We start from the raw sequence: 18,874 nt of genomic DNA on the forward strand, positions 1-18,874 counted from the left end.
TAGCATTTGTTTATTGGTTAAAACTGATTAGCTGTGGCAGCCATCTTAAATAGGGTTGACTCCAAGTTAATCTATTGTAGATGTGCATCCAATGATTACTTTCTCCAGGTTTCATTAAAGTTTTCCGTGTGGTTCATGAGATATTTTGGTACCAGATGGGCAAAACCATAATGGTCTGCCTTTGCCTTTTGGTGCCAGGCATGAATGAATACTTACATTTGTTTGTCAAATATTTTCTATTTATTTGTACATGTAAATATAAGCTGCTAAAATATACTTTGACAAAAACTGTATGGCAAATTCTTTTGTAAATCTATAGAAAAATAAAGGTTGGAAGCTGCGTCTTAAGTTAACATGTTAAATTGAGCCTTTTTTTTTTTGCTCATTCATTCATTAAAGTCGTCTCCAGTTTCTTCTTCCATCTGCTACATTTGAAGACAATCTTAGCCTGCTGGTGCTTCAGGTCCTCCAGGTGCTTCTCCAGGTGGTCCAAGGCATCCACGGTGTCCTCAAAGTCCCGCAGCAGGACCCTGTTCCCCAGGAGTCCCCGGCGCTCGTTCAGCTTCAGGTTTTCTCTCTGGAGGTTGTTTCGGGCCTGCTTGGTTCGGGTCAGGAGGTCCTTCTTCCTGGCCACCATGGCCTCCAGCTCTGTAAGCTGCTGCCGCTTGGCCTGGACCTCCATCTGGCTCCAGAACAGCTTCTCTTTGACATTCGACAGGATCTGTCAAAGCAGCAAAAGCAATTTCAATACCAGTCTCCACAGGTTGGTCATAAAACCCCAATTCCAAAAAACAGTTGTGTCAAATGTAAATAAAAAACTGAATGTTATGATTTACAAATCTAAAAAAAAACCCAACATATTTTATCAACCCTTTTGATGAAAGGAACATTTCAGGAAATGTTGAGGTTGTCACAAAGAAAACCCAGGATTGTTGAACAGCTAGAATCCTACATCGGACGAGAATGGGACAACAACCCCTCCAAAACCTCTAACAGCTGCTCTCCTTAGTTCTCAGGTTTTGCTAAAAGAAGAGGGACGTAGACAGTTGTAAAATTAGTTAAAATATTTCATGTATATGAGGCTTTATTTTATTTTGAAATGAGGGTTTATCGTTGCCTTCTGTTTTATTTACAATTGACCTAACATCTCAACGTTTTTGGAATTGGGATTGTATTTTGGGGTACAGATAAGGAAACAAAGTATGAGCTATGACTCCAATCTGTACCTCTGGATTCATCGCATTACCTCCAAGGAGCTGCTGATCTTCTTCTGTAGTTTAAGTGATTCCTCACTTTGCCTTTCTGCCTGTTTTTTCTGCTCCAGCCTCTCGGCCTGCAGCTGCTCGAACTGGACCTGTAGGGGGTCCCTGCTCCGCTCGTCTTTCTCACGGAGCTCTGCCTCCAGCCTGCGGACCCTGAACCTCAGCTTGAAGTGCTTGAGGCGAGCCTTGACCAGCTCGTCCTGCCGAAGCTGCTCCGCTGTCAGGACCGACTGCACTTTAGCCCGAGCTGCTTCTTTCCCCAGGCGGCGGCTGAGCGCGCTCACAGCCGCATCCTGCTTCAGGGCCACCAACGCTTGCCATTCCTCTTCCACCTGAAGACACATGGGAATATTTTAACTGACTAAATTTAGCTATTTCAAAAAGTTTAAATAACAAGACTGGTACATGCACAGGCACCTCTGTAAGACTACTTCTTTTCTCTTTATGTTAAACAGACACAGGATCACTTCAATTGTATCACTAAATGCAGTTCATGTCTTTAAAAGCATCCTGGCCCATGGCAAACAACCTTATGCTTTACCACCCCCTTGTGGACCTGTTACTAACAGCATGTGACTAACAGGTGGAAAAATGTCAACTGACTAAGACTATAATCACATGATCTATTTCAATTTTCACACTAAAACAATTATTCAAAAATTGTTGTCTGTCCCTAATTCAATTATTGTAGTTTGTGTCAGTAGATGTCATCACATCATATGTGCCATACCTTTAAATGTTCGTTTATTTTCAATAAAATAAGTTTGATTAAGTTTGATTTGTAAAAAACTCAGCTAACCTGCTTTATCTGCACTGTTTAGGTTTGATTGGATCCAATTTGACTGACAGTGTTGGCAATAATAACTGGATTTAAAGCTCAACTATTGCCAAACTGAAGGTTTAATCAAAACACTTACATCATACTTAAGTAAAAACAAGAACACAATGACACCAAATATGAAAAGTAAAAACAAAAGAAAAAATATATGCTGTCTTTTTCCACCTATCCCTGCCCGGGTTGTGGAGGTATTGGTTCCAGGGGGGGGGGATTCCTGACATCCCTTTCCCCAGCAACATTCTCCTGCTCCTCCTGGGGGATCCAAAGGTGTTCCCAGGCCACAGAGGATATATACTTTCTCTAGTGAGTTCTGAGTTCTGGGACTGTCTCAGGCTCTCAGTCTGTCCAAGGTGGAGCAGACAGTGCTCCAGAAACACCTCCAGAGGGAGCCAGGGTGGCTCCTCAGTGACTCTACTCCAAGCTTCCCTCAGATGACCAAGCTCCTCATCTTATCACTAAGGCCGAGCCCGACCACAATATTTCCAGCTACTTGTATCCAAGGTTTTGTTCTTTTGGTCATGATCCACAAGATGATCCACATGATCCATGATTCACAACTCTGACCTTAGATGAGGGTTGAAACATAGACAGACCATTAACATGAGAGCTTTGGCTTTTGGCTCAGCTGACAGATTGGAGCAACACCCTCATTTCTGCAGATAAGGCCCTGAACCTTTGGTCCATGTTCCACTCCACCCGACCATCACTCATAATCAAGTTTCCAAGACATTTTAACTCCTCTGCTTGAGACAGACTCAGCTCTATGTTCCATTTAAAACCAAAGATCTGGTTTAATACTTTCCTCTTTTCTTTGTCTCCAGCACCTCCTCTCCTCTGCTCTATCCTTCTTTTCTCCTTCTTTTTCTCTCCTGTAGACACGTAACAACAAAAACCTTAGTATTTTTTTTTTTTTTTTATTTGATGCACAGTTTTTTTTTCAAAATCAATTTACATGTAATAGTTAAAAGTTTAGAGACACTTCTAACACGGTTTCTATCATCGATATACGACTAGGCACAGGACTGGATCCTGGAAGTTGAAGGCACAATGGTGGGTGGCTGCATTACTCATTTTAAGAGCCTCCTTTTTATGTAACTGAATGACACATTTTCCTGCCGGAAAAATAAAAATACACTTCCAATAATTTTTTCAGGTGTTGATTTATGTAGCTCTTATCTTGCTCCTGTATCTTCAGTTATCCATCCATTTTCCTTAGCTGCTTCTCCTTTCCAGGTCGCAGAGAGCTGGTGTTTATCTCCAGCAGTCACTGTGCGAGAGGCGGGGGACACCTTGGACAGGTCACAAGTCCATCACAGGGACATATAGAGACAAACATCCACTCAAGTTCTCACTCACATCTAGGGACAATTTAGAGTTACCAATCAACCTAACATGCATGTTTTTGGTCTGTGGGAGGAAACCGGAGTGCCCGGCATAAACCCACACACGCCTGGAGAGAACATGTAAACTCCACCGAGAAAGGCCACCAGGTTGAGAGGAGATCCTGCAGTCGCTTCTCTGAGAGGCAACAGCTACGCCCCACATTCAGGCTTTAAAATGAGTGCCATGTTACACTGTGATTGACAAAATGTCAGCCTTGGTTGGGAGGGTGTGACTTATGTCTCGATGGTACAGCTCCACACATGCCGTGTGCAGACTCTGGCTCCAAAAATACAACATGGCAGCTCCCCCAAAATGGACAATCTGGCTTCGATTTTGGATAATAGAAGTTAATAGAGTTGCTTTCCCCATCTTTATTTATATTTTATTTATTTCTACATATTTTTCATTGGTACAGCAAATTTTCTATGAACTGTAAAGTGTTTTCAAAGCTACTTATTTTCATTTAACAGTATTTGAAGAAAAAAAAAAAACTTTTGACAAACACTAAGCAACACCCCGTCACGACAACAATAACCAGTCTTGTGTCTGGTCCCCCATTACTCTATTTGTTTCTCTGGTATCACATGAAACATACACCTTCCAAGTACTGTGAGAAAAGTTGATGCTTGAATACTCTGAAGCAACAAGATTTTCAGATAGCACGCTGGTCAGCGCTGCAGTCTTGTAATCCTGAGGCTGCGGGATTGAGCCCAGGTTGAGCAAGGAAGGGTATCCAGTGTAGGAAAGTGACCAAATCTCTATCGTATGAGTTGGGTTGCTGAGGGGAGCATCTGAAAGAAAGATTTCTAGATGTATAATAATAGTTTTTTTTCCTATAGATTAGTCGCCCATAGTCCTGGACATCCAGTCTACAATGATTACTGGAAATATAAAAAACTAAATTAGGATTGAACAATTCCCATGTCATCTTGTTCGCATATGCAGCTGTAACTGTGAGCATTAACCCCTCCAAAATGCTTCTAGGTATTTGCAGAATTTATAAAGAAATGCACGAGTCAGCAGACTGTAATTGTGCTCTAAGACAGCCTTCTCTTCAGACACTTAGGATTATCTTCCACAGACACCAACCTCATCCAGTTTCTCCAGCTCCTGCAGCCTCAGCTCCTCGGCCTGCTGCTGGGCTGAGTCTGAGGCAGCGCTGAGCTGCAGCTTCAGGTCAGTCAGGAGGTGGATGTACTTGTCACACTCCTGCTGCTGCTGCTCGTACTCACACCTCTCCGCCTCGAGCTGGCTGTCAGGGATGGGTCTGTTTTTGAAGAGCCCTGTCAGCTTCGTTTGCAGCAGCCTGTTCAGCTGGCTGGCTCGGCCCCTCTCTTTGTGCGGCTCCTGCATGGACTCGTTGGCATCTTTGTTGTCCAGAGCTGCAGCAGGGGTCTCCTTCTTCTCCCCCCGTGTTGGACCGGGGCTCTCGACATTTAAACTCAAAGGTCCATCACTGCTGTCAGCTTTAAAAACAACACTCGGGTCATGTGGCAGCAGTTGTTCATTGTTCATCTTCATGGCCAAGTCTTCACTCGTGGTGACGCTTCTGAGGCCAGTGCTCTCCTTTGACTCGCAGGTGGCTGCTTCCTCAACAAAGAGGTCTTCTGTGACTTCTCTACTGGCAGAGAGTTCTCCTTCATTTGATATTTCAGCTGAGTCATCTTCTTTTTCATTTTCATGAACATTAATGAGAGTCATTTTCTTCCTTTCGTTGAGTTCTAACTCACTATTCATTTTTAATATGAAAAAAAGAGATGACGAGAATTCATTAAAGAATTATTTAATTCGTCTGGAGCTAAAGGGCTCGTGCAGTTAGTCAATGAAAACTGTTCGTTTTGGTTTCTGTCGTCCTGGAAACTAGGTTTCGGCAGCCAATCACCGGCTCCCTGGCTCCCTGCCATGAATATTAATTAGGGCAGTGGGTGTGTAGCTGGAAGCGTCGAGGCTCGCTGTGCGCAGGCGCTAAGATCTGCCTGCTACAACAAGAAGCAGCAGCCGCCAGGCAAGATGGCCGACGTAGGGAAGAAGTACTGCGTTAACTGCCTCGCGGACGTTACGAACCTGCGTCTGCGCTGCACCGACTGCCCCGATATCGAGCTGTGCCCGGAGTGCTTCTCGGCGGGGGCGGAAATTGGTAACCACCGGAGATGGCACGGCTACCAGCAGGTCGACGGCGGTCTGTTCTCACTCTGGGGTCCCGAGGCGGAGGGAGGATGGAGCAGCAGGGAAGAGCAGTCGCTGCTCGATGCTATCGAGCAATACGGATTTGGAAACTGGGTACAGAACTTTTATTTACACATACTCACATAAGTTTTCTTTTGAAGTGGACGTAAAGAGAACCACTCAACAAGGAGCAAAATTATTCTTACAATGTGAGTGACTTTTAAAGAGAAAACCTGTCAGACGAACTACTTTAGTCATAAAAGTTAGCAAAATATAACTGTGGCAGATAAGCATTCTGTTGTTTTTACGTCCATAACAGAAGGTTTGACCTAATTTTATAATGAACCGCACCAAAAAAATCAACAATATGACTCAGAAGAGGGGTACACGAGCTATTTTTTACTCCAAAAACAAACATTTGAACGTATATTTTGTTATTATAGGAATGGTAAACTAAACTGGGACATTTCTGAAGAAATGCTGAACAGTTGAACCCAACATTAGACCGAACTCTGTAATATGTGTGTATGTACTGTAAGCTGGGAACAAATGCCTACACGTTGATGTATGAGCTGTGGAAAAGAGTACCAAGATCAGAAGAAAAGGTTACCATGTGGTCACCATGGTAACCACACACCTCTGTCTGTCACTCAGAAACTGATGGAAAAGTAAATCTAAAACAGTGTGAATACTATAAATTAGATCTTAAAAATCCTTGAACTGTAAGCAGTAGATGACTGATGTTCACGCATGTGTTTTAATGACAGGAAAGAAATATAAACGTTTGGTTCCAGGTTTGAGGAGAACTACATGTCCTGTCGGAGTGAGAGAGACACACTGGGTGAAGGAAGGCTACAGTTTAATGTATAAGTTGAATATGTACCTAAAAGAGTTGTGGGAGCATAAAAAGCACTTGTCTTTTCAACAATTAGTGTGTGACATAATCAACTGTCAGTTGAACGTTCTGTGGAAAAATCATCAAATTTAAATCTCAACTTTTTTATAAGTACAACATATATCAAAATGCCAGTTCGGCTATTTATAATTCTAACTTTGCGTGACTCGTTTAAAGTCTGAATGATGTTTCTGCTGTAAAGTATGGGTGAGCTGTAGAGCTCCAAAAAGGGCTGGGTTTCCTCACATGCTTTGTCAAAACACGTAAGAAACATTGATCTCATTTTGTTGTTTTTTTTCAAGACCAAGACCAAAGTCATAGCACACTGTTCCCGATTGAGCTGCATGTTTTGACGTCTAATTTGCTTGTTTTATTTTAAAGCTGTGTGATGAGATACAGGAGAAAAAAATTAACAAAATAGTAATAAAGGTGCTTCAATGTTTCTGAATTGGAACCGTAATGAAAGTGACAAAAGTCAAACTAACGAAACTGGAAATGTGATTCTAATCTAACTTTATATACTTCTGATATGAAAGGGTTAGTGGATGTGAGGCACATTTAAAAGTTAGGTCAAATTAATTTTAGCCACCTCGTAAATCACTCTAATTACATACATATGTTTTTAACATTAGATCAATAGAGCTTCTGTGAACACAATGTTTAAAAAGTTATCGGTTATCAATCTGTATATTTTACCCAAATAGCTGAGTTAAGTCTCTTGACACAGTTAACGCAGTCAAAACAATGTTCACAATGTTAACCAACAAAACTGGGATGGAAAATAAAAACAGCAGCTATATCATGCAGGGACTAAAAAGTATCAGACTGAGGTCCTATGTAGAAGTTGCATTCTCCCTCCCTGTCACCAAACCTGTGTGAACATACACACAGGCAAGCTTTATCGGAATAATCTCCAAAACATGAACAATGCCCTTTTCTAGACCATTCAATGACATTTTTCCTATCCTAAAACCTTGGGTTTGTATACTTTGGGCAAGGCGTGGCATGTCCGGTGAGTGTTTGTGACAGCCTGTTTTAGGGTTTTGTTTCCATTTCATCGTGCTGGAGTTTGTCTCCAACAGGTACTCCATGTTGAAAAGGACCTGAGACTTTTTTGTTTGTTTGATTGTTTTTAGTTAATTTTGGAGTAATGGCTTGTCCTTTAACAATCTATCTCTTTGACAGTAAATCGGCTTGATTCTAAGCAATCACAGCTGATGTGTTTTACGTCCAGGGCTCTCTAAATCTAGAGGTCCGCTGTTTGTGATTTCATTGTCACAGCAGCGGAGTGGTTCGAGCTGTTTCCTCCCAGCAAGAAGGTTGCAGGATCGGTTCCTGACCTGGGGCCTTTCTGGGTGGAGTTTGCATGTTCTCCCTGAGCTCACATGGGTTTATTCCGGGAACTCCGGTTTCCTCCCACAGACCAAAAACATGCATGTTAGGTTAACTGGCAACTGTAAAAACTTGTTCCTAGGTGTGAGTGAGAGTGTGAATGGTTGATTGTCTCTATGTGTCCCTGACTTGCAACCTGTCCAGGTTGTGTCCCCTGCCTCTCTCACAGTGACTGCTGGAAATAGGCACCAGCTCCCCACAACCTGGAAAGTGGTACCGGACTGTTATGGCTCCATACGCAACTTCGTACTGTCTGACGGAGTCCTAACTCTGTTTGTTGGTCTTTGTCAGAAGCCCACATTGTGTCAGTGAACTGCTTGAATGGCGATGAACTTTTTGCAATTTAATAAAACACTCAAACACTTATCCACGGACAACAACTTGCCTCTGAATGTGTTTCACAGACTTTCGTTGGTCCAGTAAACGTGTTTTCTCAGGTCGCATGGTGATCCCTACAGTTTAATGCAAGTAAATCCTGTAAGTTTCTTCTTCTGGTTCTTCTTTCTTCTGACTTATTTGTTTTCTCTCAGGAGGACATGGCGGCTCACGTCGGAGCGTCCCGGACTCCTCAGGAGGTCATGGAGCATTATGTCACCATGTACATCCACGGCAACCTGGGCAAAGCCTGCATCCCTGACAGCATTCCTAACCGGGTAACAGACCACACCTGTCCAAGCGGGGGCCCCCTGTCGCCCAGCCTCACAACCCCACTGCCCCCGCTGGACATAAGCCTGGTGGAGCAGCAGCAGCTTGGCTACATGCCGCTGCGCGACGACTACGAAATCGAGTACGACCAGGACGCAGAGAAGCTCATCAGCGGGCTGTCGGTCAACTACGACGACGAGGATGTTGAAATCGAGTTGAAACGCGCCCACGTGGACATGTACGTGCGCAAGCTGAGGGAGCGCCAGCGGCGGAAGAACATTGCTCGGGACTACAACCTGGTGCCCGTGTTCCTCGGCAGGGACAAGAAGGACAAGGAGAAGGAGAAACCGGGAGGGCTGGGAGTTGTGGGAGCTTCCGTTGGAGCAGGCGGGCCGGGAGTAGCAGGAGCCGTTGGATCGGCCTCTATGACGGGGGCCGGCTCCGGTCCCGTTCCGAGCACGCCTAAAAGAAAGATCACCAAGGAGGAGAAAGAGCAGCGGGTGAGGCTGCGGGCGCTGTGCCAGTTCATGGCCCACCGGGAGTTCGAGGAGTTCTTTGAGAACATGCACAAAGAGCGAATGCTGAGAGTGAAGGTACGCGAGCTGCAGCGCTACCGCCGCAACGGCATCACGCGCCTGGAGGAGTCCGCGGAATACGAAGCGGCGCGCCACAAACGGGAGAAACGCAAGGAGAACAAAAGCGTGGTGGCCTCCAAACGCAGCAGCTCAGGAGGGGGCTTGCTCGGCTCCGGGATGGGCCTGGGGGGTGGAGCTGGAGGTGGAGGGGGTGGGGCTGGAGGGCTGGGGGGTGGGCTCAAAGAGGACGGTAAAGACGGCGAGTTTGCAGCCATAGAGAACCTAACGGGTTTCGAGCTCCTGTCCGATCGGGAGAAGGTGTTGTGTAACTCTCTGAACCTCAGCCCCACGCGCTACCTGACCGTCAAAACCATCATCATCAAAGACCACCTGCAGAAAAGACAGGGCATCCCGGCCAAGAGCCGACTGCCCAGCTATCTAGACAAAGTCCTCAAGAAGCGCATCCTGACTTTCCTCACAGAGAACGGCTGGATATCTCGAGACGCCTCGTAGCGAGCCGTTTTCTCCCGGGATCGAGACACCGATGATCGCTAGTAGCTGCTGAGACATGAACAAAACTACTGGCATTCACAGAGAACTTGTATTTTATTTTTCAGGGTTGACTTTGTGAATATGTACATGGCTAATAAAGAAGATGTCCCACTGGAGAAAAAGAAAAAAAGGAAGTATATTTTCATGCGAAGTTTTAAAAGCAAAAAAAAAAAAAAAAAGTTCAGCCTATATCTTTGCATTTGAAAAAACAAAGAAACTCCAGTAGTACATTCTGCCCACAATAATTCTGGACAACAAAAACTTCAGTCCTTGCAGATATTAAGCAGTTTCCGACTTCTTACTGTATTTGCAGCGGGTTTATTTGCAGGCCTTTATCTGCAGTAACACAACAAACTGTTGTAGCAGCGTTCGGCTGGAGGTCGGTCCGGACGAAAAATGTCTGAAAAAAGGCCAAAGAGTGTGATTAAAGTCTGAGATTGTTCGTCCTCTGTAGGGCAAGTTTGCTAAGGTTCTTGTTAAGCTAAATGTCCCCCTTTTGTAGGCGTTGTGGTTAAATTACCAAATTTGAAGGATGTTGATCAAAGATTTGTGATTTAAAAACAAAAAATATGCTAGGTTGCGTTTGAAAGCCAGTGATTCGCTGGCTTATAGCCTTAAATACAACTAGTTAGATGTGGAAACCGTTGTATCAGTTCTGATTGATTGCTGCGTTGTCCTTAGGGTTATTAAGATTTACAATGTGCCTACAAACTGTTGGATCAGACTAATGTATGTGTAGGTAAACACCTTTCAGAGTCTGTGTTGTGCCAACCGGTCTGCCACTAAAACTTGTTTCACATCAAGATGTCGGGCAGATTAGCACAGTTTTAAATGTGTTCTTGTCCTCGTAATATAAAACCCGTGACGTTAAAAAGCAGTATTCCTTGAAGGCTTGCATATTGCCCGCCACCTTGCATGCCAAAGGTCTAAAGAGAGCCGTTGCACCAGCTGTTAGCCCTCTGAGTGTGTGTTGGGGATGACTCTCAGCCACACCAAATTTCAGCTCAGTTTCTGTTTCAAAACAAAGCGTTTTGTTTGCGTTGTGTTTGCTAAGGTTGATTAGCAGTGGTGGCCATCCAGTCAGTTGTAGATGTACATCCAATGATTCGTTTCTGAGTGGCTCAGGAGATATTTTGCTAACAGGCAGGCACAGGCACTAACTTGATTGCCCACCTTCCATGGTGGTGGGTGATTCAAAACTGAATGTGGATTCTTGCAGAAAGCCATCTAAAGCTCTCTGATCTGTCAATTAAAAAAAAATGCATTATTTTTTTATTTATTATTAACCTTTATTTAATCAGGCTAACCCCACTGAAATCACAAATCTCTTTTTCAGTGGAGGCAGCCTGAACGTGCATGTTTCTGGAAGCCACGCAAACATGAGGAAAACATAGTAAACACACAGAAAGACCCCAGGTCCAACCTGGAACCCGAACCCGGGACCTTCTTTGCTGTGAGGCATCAGTGCCGACCACTAGGCCACTGCGCTGCCAACTCGTGATCAGAGGGCAGGAGAACCGGTGATCTGTTCACATTTCACTGCTCTTTAGTTCAGTGAAGCCATCATGCTTGTTAAACTGTAAATCACTCGGATGTTTGTTTGTTTTTCCTTCTCTGCAGCACTAAGGTCACTGGAATAAAAAAGGAAGGCATGAAAATCTGCTCTTTAATGCTGGAATATGAGCGTAAGCCTTCAGCTAATTTAAACCTTTCAGGAACCTGTGGCTTCTGCTCTGTAGTTCTGGCTGTGGTTTTTCTTTTATAGTGTAGAAAGTCACTTCCTGCACTCATCGTGTTGATTAGTATTGTTACATTATAGTCCTAATAATCTTAAAGTCTTCTATAGCAAAGGGTCCGGTTGTACGCCTCAGACAGTCTGAAAACTTTATCAAAACGACCAACAATCAATGTAAGCGAGTAATTAAGTGTTATATTATTATAATTAAGTGTTATCTTCTGCACTGAGAGGCGCACACAGACCGTAGCTCATATCTAATCAACAAGCAACAAAACTGCAAAGTACCAAAGTGTGACCCGAAGTAGAAATAAGATGCTAGCAAATGCAGTTTTCCCTTCTGCTTGGACAAATACCTGCTTTTCAGAACCTGACTTATTAAAACACATTGAACAGGAGTCGATACAGTCTATAAAGATTCAGCTCGCTATGAGAATTTCTGCCTTTTCCATAAATTGTATAGTGTTTCGGTGACTTCAATTGGTGGTGTGAAATGTAAATTTGGGTTCTAATGATACATCATTTCAAAGGTTTTATGTATACGTGAAAAAAAGTGCAAACAAATGTCCCTCTGTGTGATGTGTCCCACTCAAATGTTCTGTTTGAGGGTTGTCACAACTGTATCACTAACGTCAGTAAATGTCATTAGACTCCTCTTGTTTAACATCCTGTAAACATATTTCTTCTTTCCACGTGCTGTAAGGCTGTTAGAGATTTATAGTTTATTTTATTTTCCTGTATCATCCAATAATTCCAGGTTGTTCTCAACGAAAAGTCCTAAAACGCAGAAGAAGAAAAGAAAAATATATTTTTGGTGAGGTCGTCAAATGTAAATATTTTGTAATATAAATCGGGTAAAGGGGTGTACGTACCTGTACAGTATTTTGTCAAAAAAAAAAATATTTTTTTGTAATAAACAGATTTTCAGTGACAGAGACAGAGCCTTTCTTGAGTCTTCTGTTCCAGTGAAGAGTTGTCTCTGATCTTGATGACTGTCTGTGTGTGTTTTGGTTTATTTTTCTCCTTTTCCACCTTTATAAGTGCTGAAACAGCCTCTTCACTAAGTAGTTCTGGTTTTCGGTGGAGACATTAACCCTGTTGTCGGTCACAAAGAGACCGTTTGTAAGTCTGGCTGCTCAAGAGCTGCATGTTGATGAGGTGATGAGATGAGGCTGGTTACACTGTTTGCTTTCAATGTCGTTTCTCAACTCAACACCACCCTGTGTGGAAAAGCAGGTAAAGACAACGGATGGATGAAAATCTGGACAAACATTGTTCCTTGAGTAAATTAAGGCAAGCATCATGTCCAACAACTGCACTGGGTCCACATGGAGACCAGTGATGGTGTTTGCAAGGAGCTGACACGTCCACACCCAGCACTGGTGGGCACTGGTGGTGGCATCAGGAAACAACTAGTTAAAGCAAAGAAAGGAGGAGCTGAATGGGGGTCACCTTGTGGGTTTGCATCAGGCTGGGTCGTACGGTGGTCCCGTGTTGGAACCGATGTGAGGGCACCCATGTGTGTGTTGTGTAGATCCAGTTTCCCCAAGTTGGACTACACAGAGGAATCATATTGGGACATCTACGCCTGCCACCTGGACACAAGTATTGGACTCTTTCCAACTGCTTGTGTCATCCTGCATCACGTTTTGATGACTCCTATCAGCCATGAGCAGCCAGCTGGGGTCGGAGAGATGCTGTAACTGGGAGATAAGGACGGGTGATGGCGTATCAGTGAGGAATCTTGTTTCTGCTTCACCAAGGATGACCACTCTGAGCGTGTCTGGTGGTGCTGACGGCAGGGGAACATTGTCACAGCAGTCGACAGAAACACCGGTGTTACTCCTGCATCGTGCTGTGGGGGAGTCAGGGTACGACCTGGAAGTGATGCTACCCCCCCCCCCCCCCCCCCCCCCGTCTTATCCATCCTAAAACAGCACCTTGGTACGAGTCTTCCAGCTGCACAATGTCCGTCCACTCACTGCACAGGTGCCCGAACCACCTGCATTATGTTGAAGTCGTCCCAGGGCCAGTTTTCGGAAATGAACTTTTTTACTTAAGACAGATGTCTTGTCCAATTTTTGGCATAAAAAGTTGGTCTCCATCTTGTCCAGACAAAAAGAGCAGAGTGACCAAAGCTCTCAAACTAACAGATGGGTGAATCAATGTCCTAAAACAGCTTTTGATATAGAAGAGTGAAAATAATGATTCTGGGTCAAGTCCTGATGGGACATTTAAAACAAACATACTGAATCTGAAGTTCCTACTCAAACAAGGTACAGCTTTCCCTGAGCTCCCCTCTGCCCCTCAGCTGTCAGTCGGGGTGAAGATGCCATGTCAAAAAGTCAAACTGAAATCCTCCACGTGTTTCCAACATTGACCAGTTTATTCGGATGCAGTGACATGCTTCTTACACTAGTTTACAGATCCACCTGGTACATTATTGTTGTTTTATTCCAAAGTCAAACTGTGTCAGAGTTCGAACGGCTGCTTTATCAGACCGGATCACATCATGTGACTGAGATAAGAATGGTTTCTGCTAAAACTGAATTAGAAGCCAACGTCAGTCTGAAATAACGTCTCGACTTTTTAGATCGCATCTCCAGCGGCGTTCCTTAGTTTATTTATAGAGTGAAGGTCAAAGTCAAAGCAAGAAAACAACTTTCGATAAAAACAAAGGTTTTGGAATGACACCAGCAGCTTTACCACTCAGTGGATGGATTTCACATCATACACTCTCACTTACAAAGAGGGGTTATGTCATATCTAACCTGCTTTTTCCCTCCTAAACTTTAATGATCATCTATTTTTAAACAGGTACAGAAGCCTCTGCCTGTGACCTTTGACTTCTTCCATAATCTCATTATATCTGAAAAAAGATGAACTTACAAAGCTGCTGATAAACTGGCATTTTACTGAAGAGACAGTTTAGTGACGAAGTGTGTCTCTTTAAAACGGTTGGATATTGTCCACAGAAAGATCTGTTGACTTCCTGTCCTCGAGGCACCTGGTTGTGTGAGAACAGGATTGTGGGTAATCGGTTGCAGGGTCTTCAGCAGTCTTGTTGAGCCTGAGCTCTCCGTCGCCCAGGAAACGACACTAGTCCCGCTTCGCGACTCAGTTGTCTCATCAGTTCTAAGGGGCTTTGGCCACACCCACCAACGCCGGCCTGAGGGTGCGGCCGTGAAGCTTGTAGCCCACTTTGGTTACCATGGCGACCGTGCCGGGCTCTTTACCCTCCACGGGGGCCTGGAAGAGGGCCTCGTGCTCGTAGGGATCGAACTTCTGGCCTTCGGGGTTGAGCCGGACCAGGCCGTGCTTGGTGAAGACCTTCTGGATCTGGACCTCGGTCATCACCAGGCCGTCGTACAGGTTCTTCAGGTGACGGTTCTGGCTCGTCACCTCCTCCTTGGGCACGCTCTCTGTGGCCTTCTCCAGGATGTCAGCCACCTCCAGCAGATCCTTACAGAAGCTCTGGATCCCTGATGAAGGTCAAATGTTGGATTAATATTCAACAAAATTTCAGCTTTGACTTTTAAACTTGACGAGACTCAAACTTTGCTCTCTTATGCCAGATTAACTTATTCCATGAATATTATCAGATGTCTTGAATGACAGCAAATGGTATTTTGTATTTTATTTGTATTAAATTTATTGTTCTGTGCTAACAAGTAGCCAAGGTACATCACTGACAAAGATAAGTCAAATTGTCAACAGTCCCATGTACTTTACTGTGATCAACCACAAGAAGATAAGTGTCTACATGCGTCATGACTTCAAAATAGTAGGTTTTCTTCTTTAAGAATCTAAACCCTCAGGTTGGCATTGGTGGGTATGGTCATTTTAAACAAGAGAACTACAGAAAACATGCATTTATCAAAGCATATCTACAGCTTCTAAAAACTCAGCTTGAGGCTCCATCTAATCAGAGGAAAATACCCTGAATCATTAGATAAACTGACATTAAAATTTGTCAGAAAAATCTAATGTATTTTGAAATTTGATCATCGCAAATTTGTTAGAAGTACATCAATCCAACTAAGTTGTAAAAATAATTTATAAATGATAAAGAGCTTCAGTTGCTCTTTCATGACTTCTAGTGGTGCTTATATGTAACTGCAACACAACTGATTCGTTTCTGTCAGCAGATTTTAGGTTTTACACGCAGAGTACGTGAAATATACGTAAACTGAAAACAGAAAGAGACTCACCGTATAACTTAGCATCCTCCACCATCCTCTGACTCCTCGTCCTCAGGTTCTCTGTGTCTGCTAAAGCCCTCTTGTATTTATCCTGGAAAACAAAAACAAAGTACTTATTGCCACCTAATGTAGTTGGAGTGACAGGTCTACGCTCAGCTATGGAGCTGGAGCTCAAACCACACCAGGAAACGTAACGATCGCATCTCAGTCTCGATTAATTAGGTAGCACTATGGGAAAATGATTCATTTATCTCCCATCCCCAGGATATATTTTTTAAATAAATGATTCATTGAGTAAAATAGATAAGCCAGAATGGCCAATCCCAGTGCAGTCTATGATAACAAGACTTTGTGCCGCCATCTTGGTTGGTGCTTTGTGGTGTACTTAATATAATGGAGAAAAAATAATAATTCTGTCAAGAAACCTAATGTTTTGCTATTAATTGTTATAATTATCAGAACTCTAACTTCAAAGCACATGGTATTAGGCTTATCTTTTATTTCATTAGTCTAATATTATACCAGGGGTCATCACTCTCTCTACACTGCTATAATTACTGTAAAGCAGGATACTGAGGGTAGGGACACACAACTAACTGAAAATATATCATCAATATCAGTAACATATATTTTTTTAAATAATAAGCCATTAGTTTACCAGTCTGTTTTACATATTTCATAATTAAAATAAATGTTAAACTTGACAACTGAATTTCCCTCTGGGATGAATAAAGTATCCATGTATTTAAATAATAATGAATTAGTGTATAGTGTAGACAAAAGCTCAGTCATCCATGTCTAAACCCTGAAGTGTAAGTTAAAAGTATACTGGGCTAAATGTTTTCAGAATTATGAAAAAAAGACAACATTAAATAAGTTTAGGTTATTAATCAAAGTGAAATTAACTACAGACACTGGCAGCAGAGCTCTGGTTAGACTAAGCAGACATGTAAATTAAATAAAGTGTAGTTATATACTGGTCTGGCTAAAATAATTACAGCACTTTGTAGAGTGTGAGGTCAGCATTTTGCCACAGCCAATGCTTGACCAGGCTCCTTACAGATACCTCTTGTCCTCTGTTTTCACTTTATGCAGGATATATGCTTATTTTAGCAACACAAGGCTATTTCTACGCTTTTTGGACTGAGGACACAGCATACAGCGCATGCAAGTATTAACAATTTGTGGCTTCCACGTGTAAACAGTACAGAGTGATGCACATAGCACCTAGCAAAACGGTGGCCAAAAATCTCTCCTAGCTCCATTAGCAGCCATTCTAGTGTTTATCTGTTTCAGTGGAATCATTCAGGGTCCACCTTGAACAGGTTGCCAGTCCATCACAGGTTTATCAACCGAGAAGTGTCGCAGCACCAAGTCATCTGAAAGGTGAGTACTTATTCTCCTGCATGTATGTGTTTACATCGGGGTGACCATGCTGACTTACTGTCATCTCCTTAAGCTGCTCCTCCAGCTGACTCTTCTCCTCTGTCAGGGCTTTCTCCGCTGCGCCCTGCTCCGTCTTCTCAGCTTCCTCCTCCGGCCCGGGGCCATTTTTCTGCTGCGTGGCTGTGCACAGCAGTCGTGGAGAGGCTCTGGATGGTTAAGGCACAATAAAAAAAAAAATAAATAAATTTATAAACATCTTTATTTTCCATCAGGACAACTTAACTCTACTTTTACCAACACACATGAATGTTGTGTAAGGCCTGTTCTGTACACACTACTCTCAGTAAGCTAATGACTGTAGCTGTATTAAGTTGTACTGAAGCTTCTTTCACTGTGTGACGATTTATGTCATCATCTCCTTCCAGCCAATAGGGCTGCGTGAAGATATGACGCCCAATTCATTCATAACTTCTCACTGGGTTAACATGAAGCTACATTCAAACACAAGCAGGCAGTGTAATCAATTAACACGTAAATGTAATATTTGTAATAACTGCACTAGAGGAGATACTCTGGAAGTTAGATAAGCATCGACTACATCCATCTTCGTTATGTCATCCATCTTTTCCTATTGACATGCCAAATGTATCAGTCTGTACGGTGAGTAGGCTAAGGTGTGAATTAGTCCACCTCCAACGGACTAACTACGGTGTTGCTTGTTTCTTGCGTAAAGGTCAACCAGCAGACTGAGAAAGCTAACGATGCTAACCGGCTACCATCATGAGCCGTCAGGAAGCGGAACTCCCGCTCAAAGCGAGCCCGGCGTTTTCTTTAAAAACACGAAAGTCAAAGGAACAAATTCTGCTCACCGTAGCAGCGCAGGTGAAGCTACAAGCGAGTAGCTCTGTCTCACTGCTCGCACACACCAGCTCGCCATTTTTCCGACTGTAAACCTGCTGGTGACACACGCTGACAGGACGCACGAGAGTGACTATACGCAGCGTGCCGGCTGAGCCAATCAGATTCGAGTACGAAGACACGCTCTCTAAACCGACCAATCAGAATAATCAAAGCGTCTGACGTCGATGTTAAGTTTGGTTGAACTGAAGTCAAAGGTGAATCCTGCACATGTGACCAAGGACAGTTTTTTTCATTTACTTTTATCAAACAGAAGGTTACACAAGTCACAACCCTCTCGTTATTCAACTAAAACATTCGACATTAAACCGTTTGATACTTTGAAATGAAAGTTCATTCAAAAGGAAAATAAAGAACATTTTGAATTAGAGTTGCTGACATTAAATAGGCCTACTCCTGTTACATCATTTTAAAGCGGAGTAGTCATGTTATTTTATTTATTTAACTTTTATTTAACCAGGAAGTCCCTTGAGATTAACATCTTTTTCAAGGGATACCTGGTCAAGATCATGGCACGCAGTTACAAAGTTACAAGCTATAAGTGACAAATAATATTAAAATCTATAAACAAAACAAGTCAAAATCAACATAAACAAATATAAAGTCCAGTTTAAGAATAGGAGTTCTACTCTTCATTTACAGAAGACTTTATCACAGCTTTAGGCTTTCACAAAAAAACAAATTAGTGTTGCATTAAGCTTGACCGAAGATCATTTTTATGACCAAGGTGCACAATAAGAGAACACACAGTGTTGTCTGCAGTTGCTGAAAGGCAATTTGAAACGTAATGTTATGCATATAACTACTGTTCCCTGAAGGAGAGGAACGAGGTACAACATATGTACTATGGGATATCACGCTCCCGCGTGTCCTGGCTGAAGACACCTTTAATCACGCCTTTAGGCAAATGACGTGATGATGTGAT

At 43.1% G+C, this 18,874-nt stretch overlaps 3 protein-coding genes across 3 annotated transcripts; 1 reads left to right on the top strand and 2 right to left on the bottom strand.

Annotated features, from left to right (window-relative positions):
• Positions 1–369: 369 nt before the first annotated feature.
• On the bottom strand, positions 370–5,378 carry ccdc96 (coiled-coil domain containing 96). The gene is made up of 3 exons (XM_017422056.3): positions 4,573–5,378; positions 1,247–1,594; positions 370–721 (listed from the first exon to the last, which is right to left on the bottom strand). Exons 1-3 carry the CDS (start codon positions 5,218–5,220, stop codon positions 383–385), a joined length of 1,335 nt encoding a protein of 444 aa, XP_017277545.1. The 5' UTR covers positions 5,221–5,378; the 3' UTR covers positions 370–382.
• Positions 5,379–5,469: 91 nt separating this feature from the next.
• On the top strand, positions 5,470–12,378 carry tada2b (transcriptional adaptor 2B). Its single transcript, XM_017422055.3, has 2 exons — positions 5,470–5,763; positions 8,467–12,378. The coding sequence occupies exons 1-2, from the start codon at positions 5,494–5,496 to the stop codon at positions 9,667–9,669; spliced, it is 1,473 nt and encodes a 490-aa protein (XP_017277544.1). The 5' UTR covers positions 5,470–5,493; the 3' UTR covers positions 9,670–12,378.
• Positions 12,379–13,806: 1,428 nt separating this feature from the next.
• On the bottom strand, positions 13,807–18,044 carry grpel1 (GrpE-like 1, mitochondrial). The gene is made up of 4 exons (XM_017422057.3): positions 17,901–18,044; positions 17,090–17,237; positions 15,655–15,736; positions 13,807–14,925 (listed from the first exon to the last, which is right to left on the bottom strand). The coding sequence occupies exons 1-4, from the start codon at positions 17,966–17,968 to the stop codon at positions 14,579–14,581; spliced, it is 645 nt and encodes a 214-aa protein (XP_017277546.1). The 5' UTR covers positions 17,969–18,044; the 3' UTR covers positions 13,807–14,578.
• Between the last annotated feature and the right edge of the window lie 830 nt (positions 18,045–18,874).

The sequence above is a fragment of the Kryptolebias marmoratus genome, linkage group LG7, assembly GCF_001649575.2.
Source record: "Kryptolebias marmoratus isolate JLee-2015 linkage group LG7, ASM164957v2, whole genome shotgun sequence".
Classification (NCBI taxonomy): Eukaryota; Metazoa; Chordata; class Actinopteri; order Cyprinodontiformes; family Rivulidae; genus Kryptolebias; species Kryptolebias marmoratus.

What these genes read in the sequence shown, in the direction of transcription:
- grpel1 (XM_017422057.3), bottom strand. Translation starts at nt 17,968, where the DNA reads ATGGCGAGCTGGTGTGTGCGAGCAGTGAGACAGAGCTACTCGCTTGTA. An exon ending in GCTTCACCTGCGCTGCTACG is followed by an intron (nt 17,238 to 17,900) that starts GTGAGCAGAATT and finishes TTAACCATCCAG; the next exon opens with AGCCTCTCCACGACTGCTGT. An exon ending in GGAGGATGCTAAGTTATACG is followed by an intron (nt 14,926 to 15,654) that starts GTGAGTCTCTTT and finishes GACCTTCATCAG; the next exon opens with GGATCCAGAGCTTCTGTAAG.
- ccdc96 (XM_017422056.3), bottom strand. Translation starts at nt 5,220, where the DNA reads ATGAATAGTGAGTTAGAACTCAACGAAAGGAAGAAAATGACTCTCATT. An exon ending in AGCTGGAGAAACTGGATGAG is followed by an intron (nt 1,595 to 4,572) that starts GTTGGTGTCTGT and finishes ATGTGTCTTCAG; the next exon opens with GTGGAAGAGGAATGGCAAGC. An exon ending in AGATCAGCAGCTCCTTGGAG is followed by an intron (nt 722 to 1,246) that starts GTAATGCGATGA and finishes CTGCTTTGACAG; the next exon opens with ATCCTGTCGAATGTCAAAGA.
- tada2b (XM_017422055.3), top strand. Translation starts at nt 5,494, where the DNA reads ATGGCCGACGTAGGGAAGAAGTACTGCGTTAACTGCCTCGCGGACGTT. An exon ending in AATACGGATTTGGAAACTGG is followed by an intron (nt 5,764 to 8,466) that starts GTACAGAACTTT and finishes GTTTTCTCTCAG; the next exon opens with GAGGACATGGCGGCTCACGT.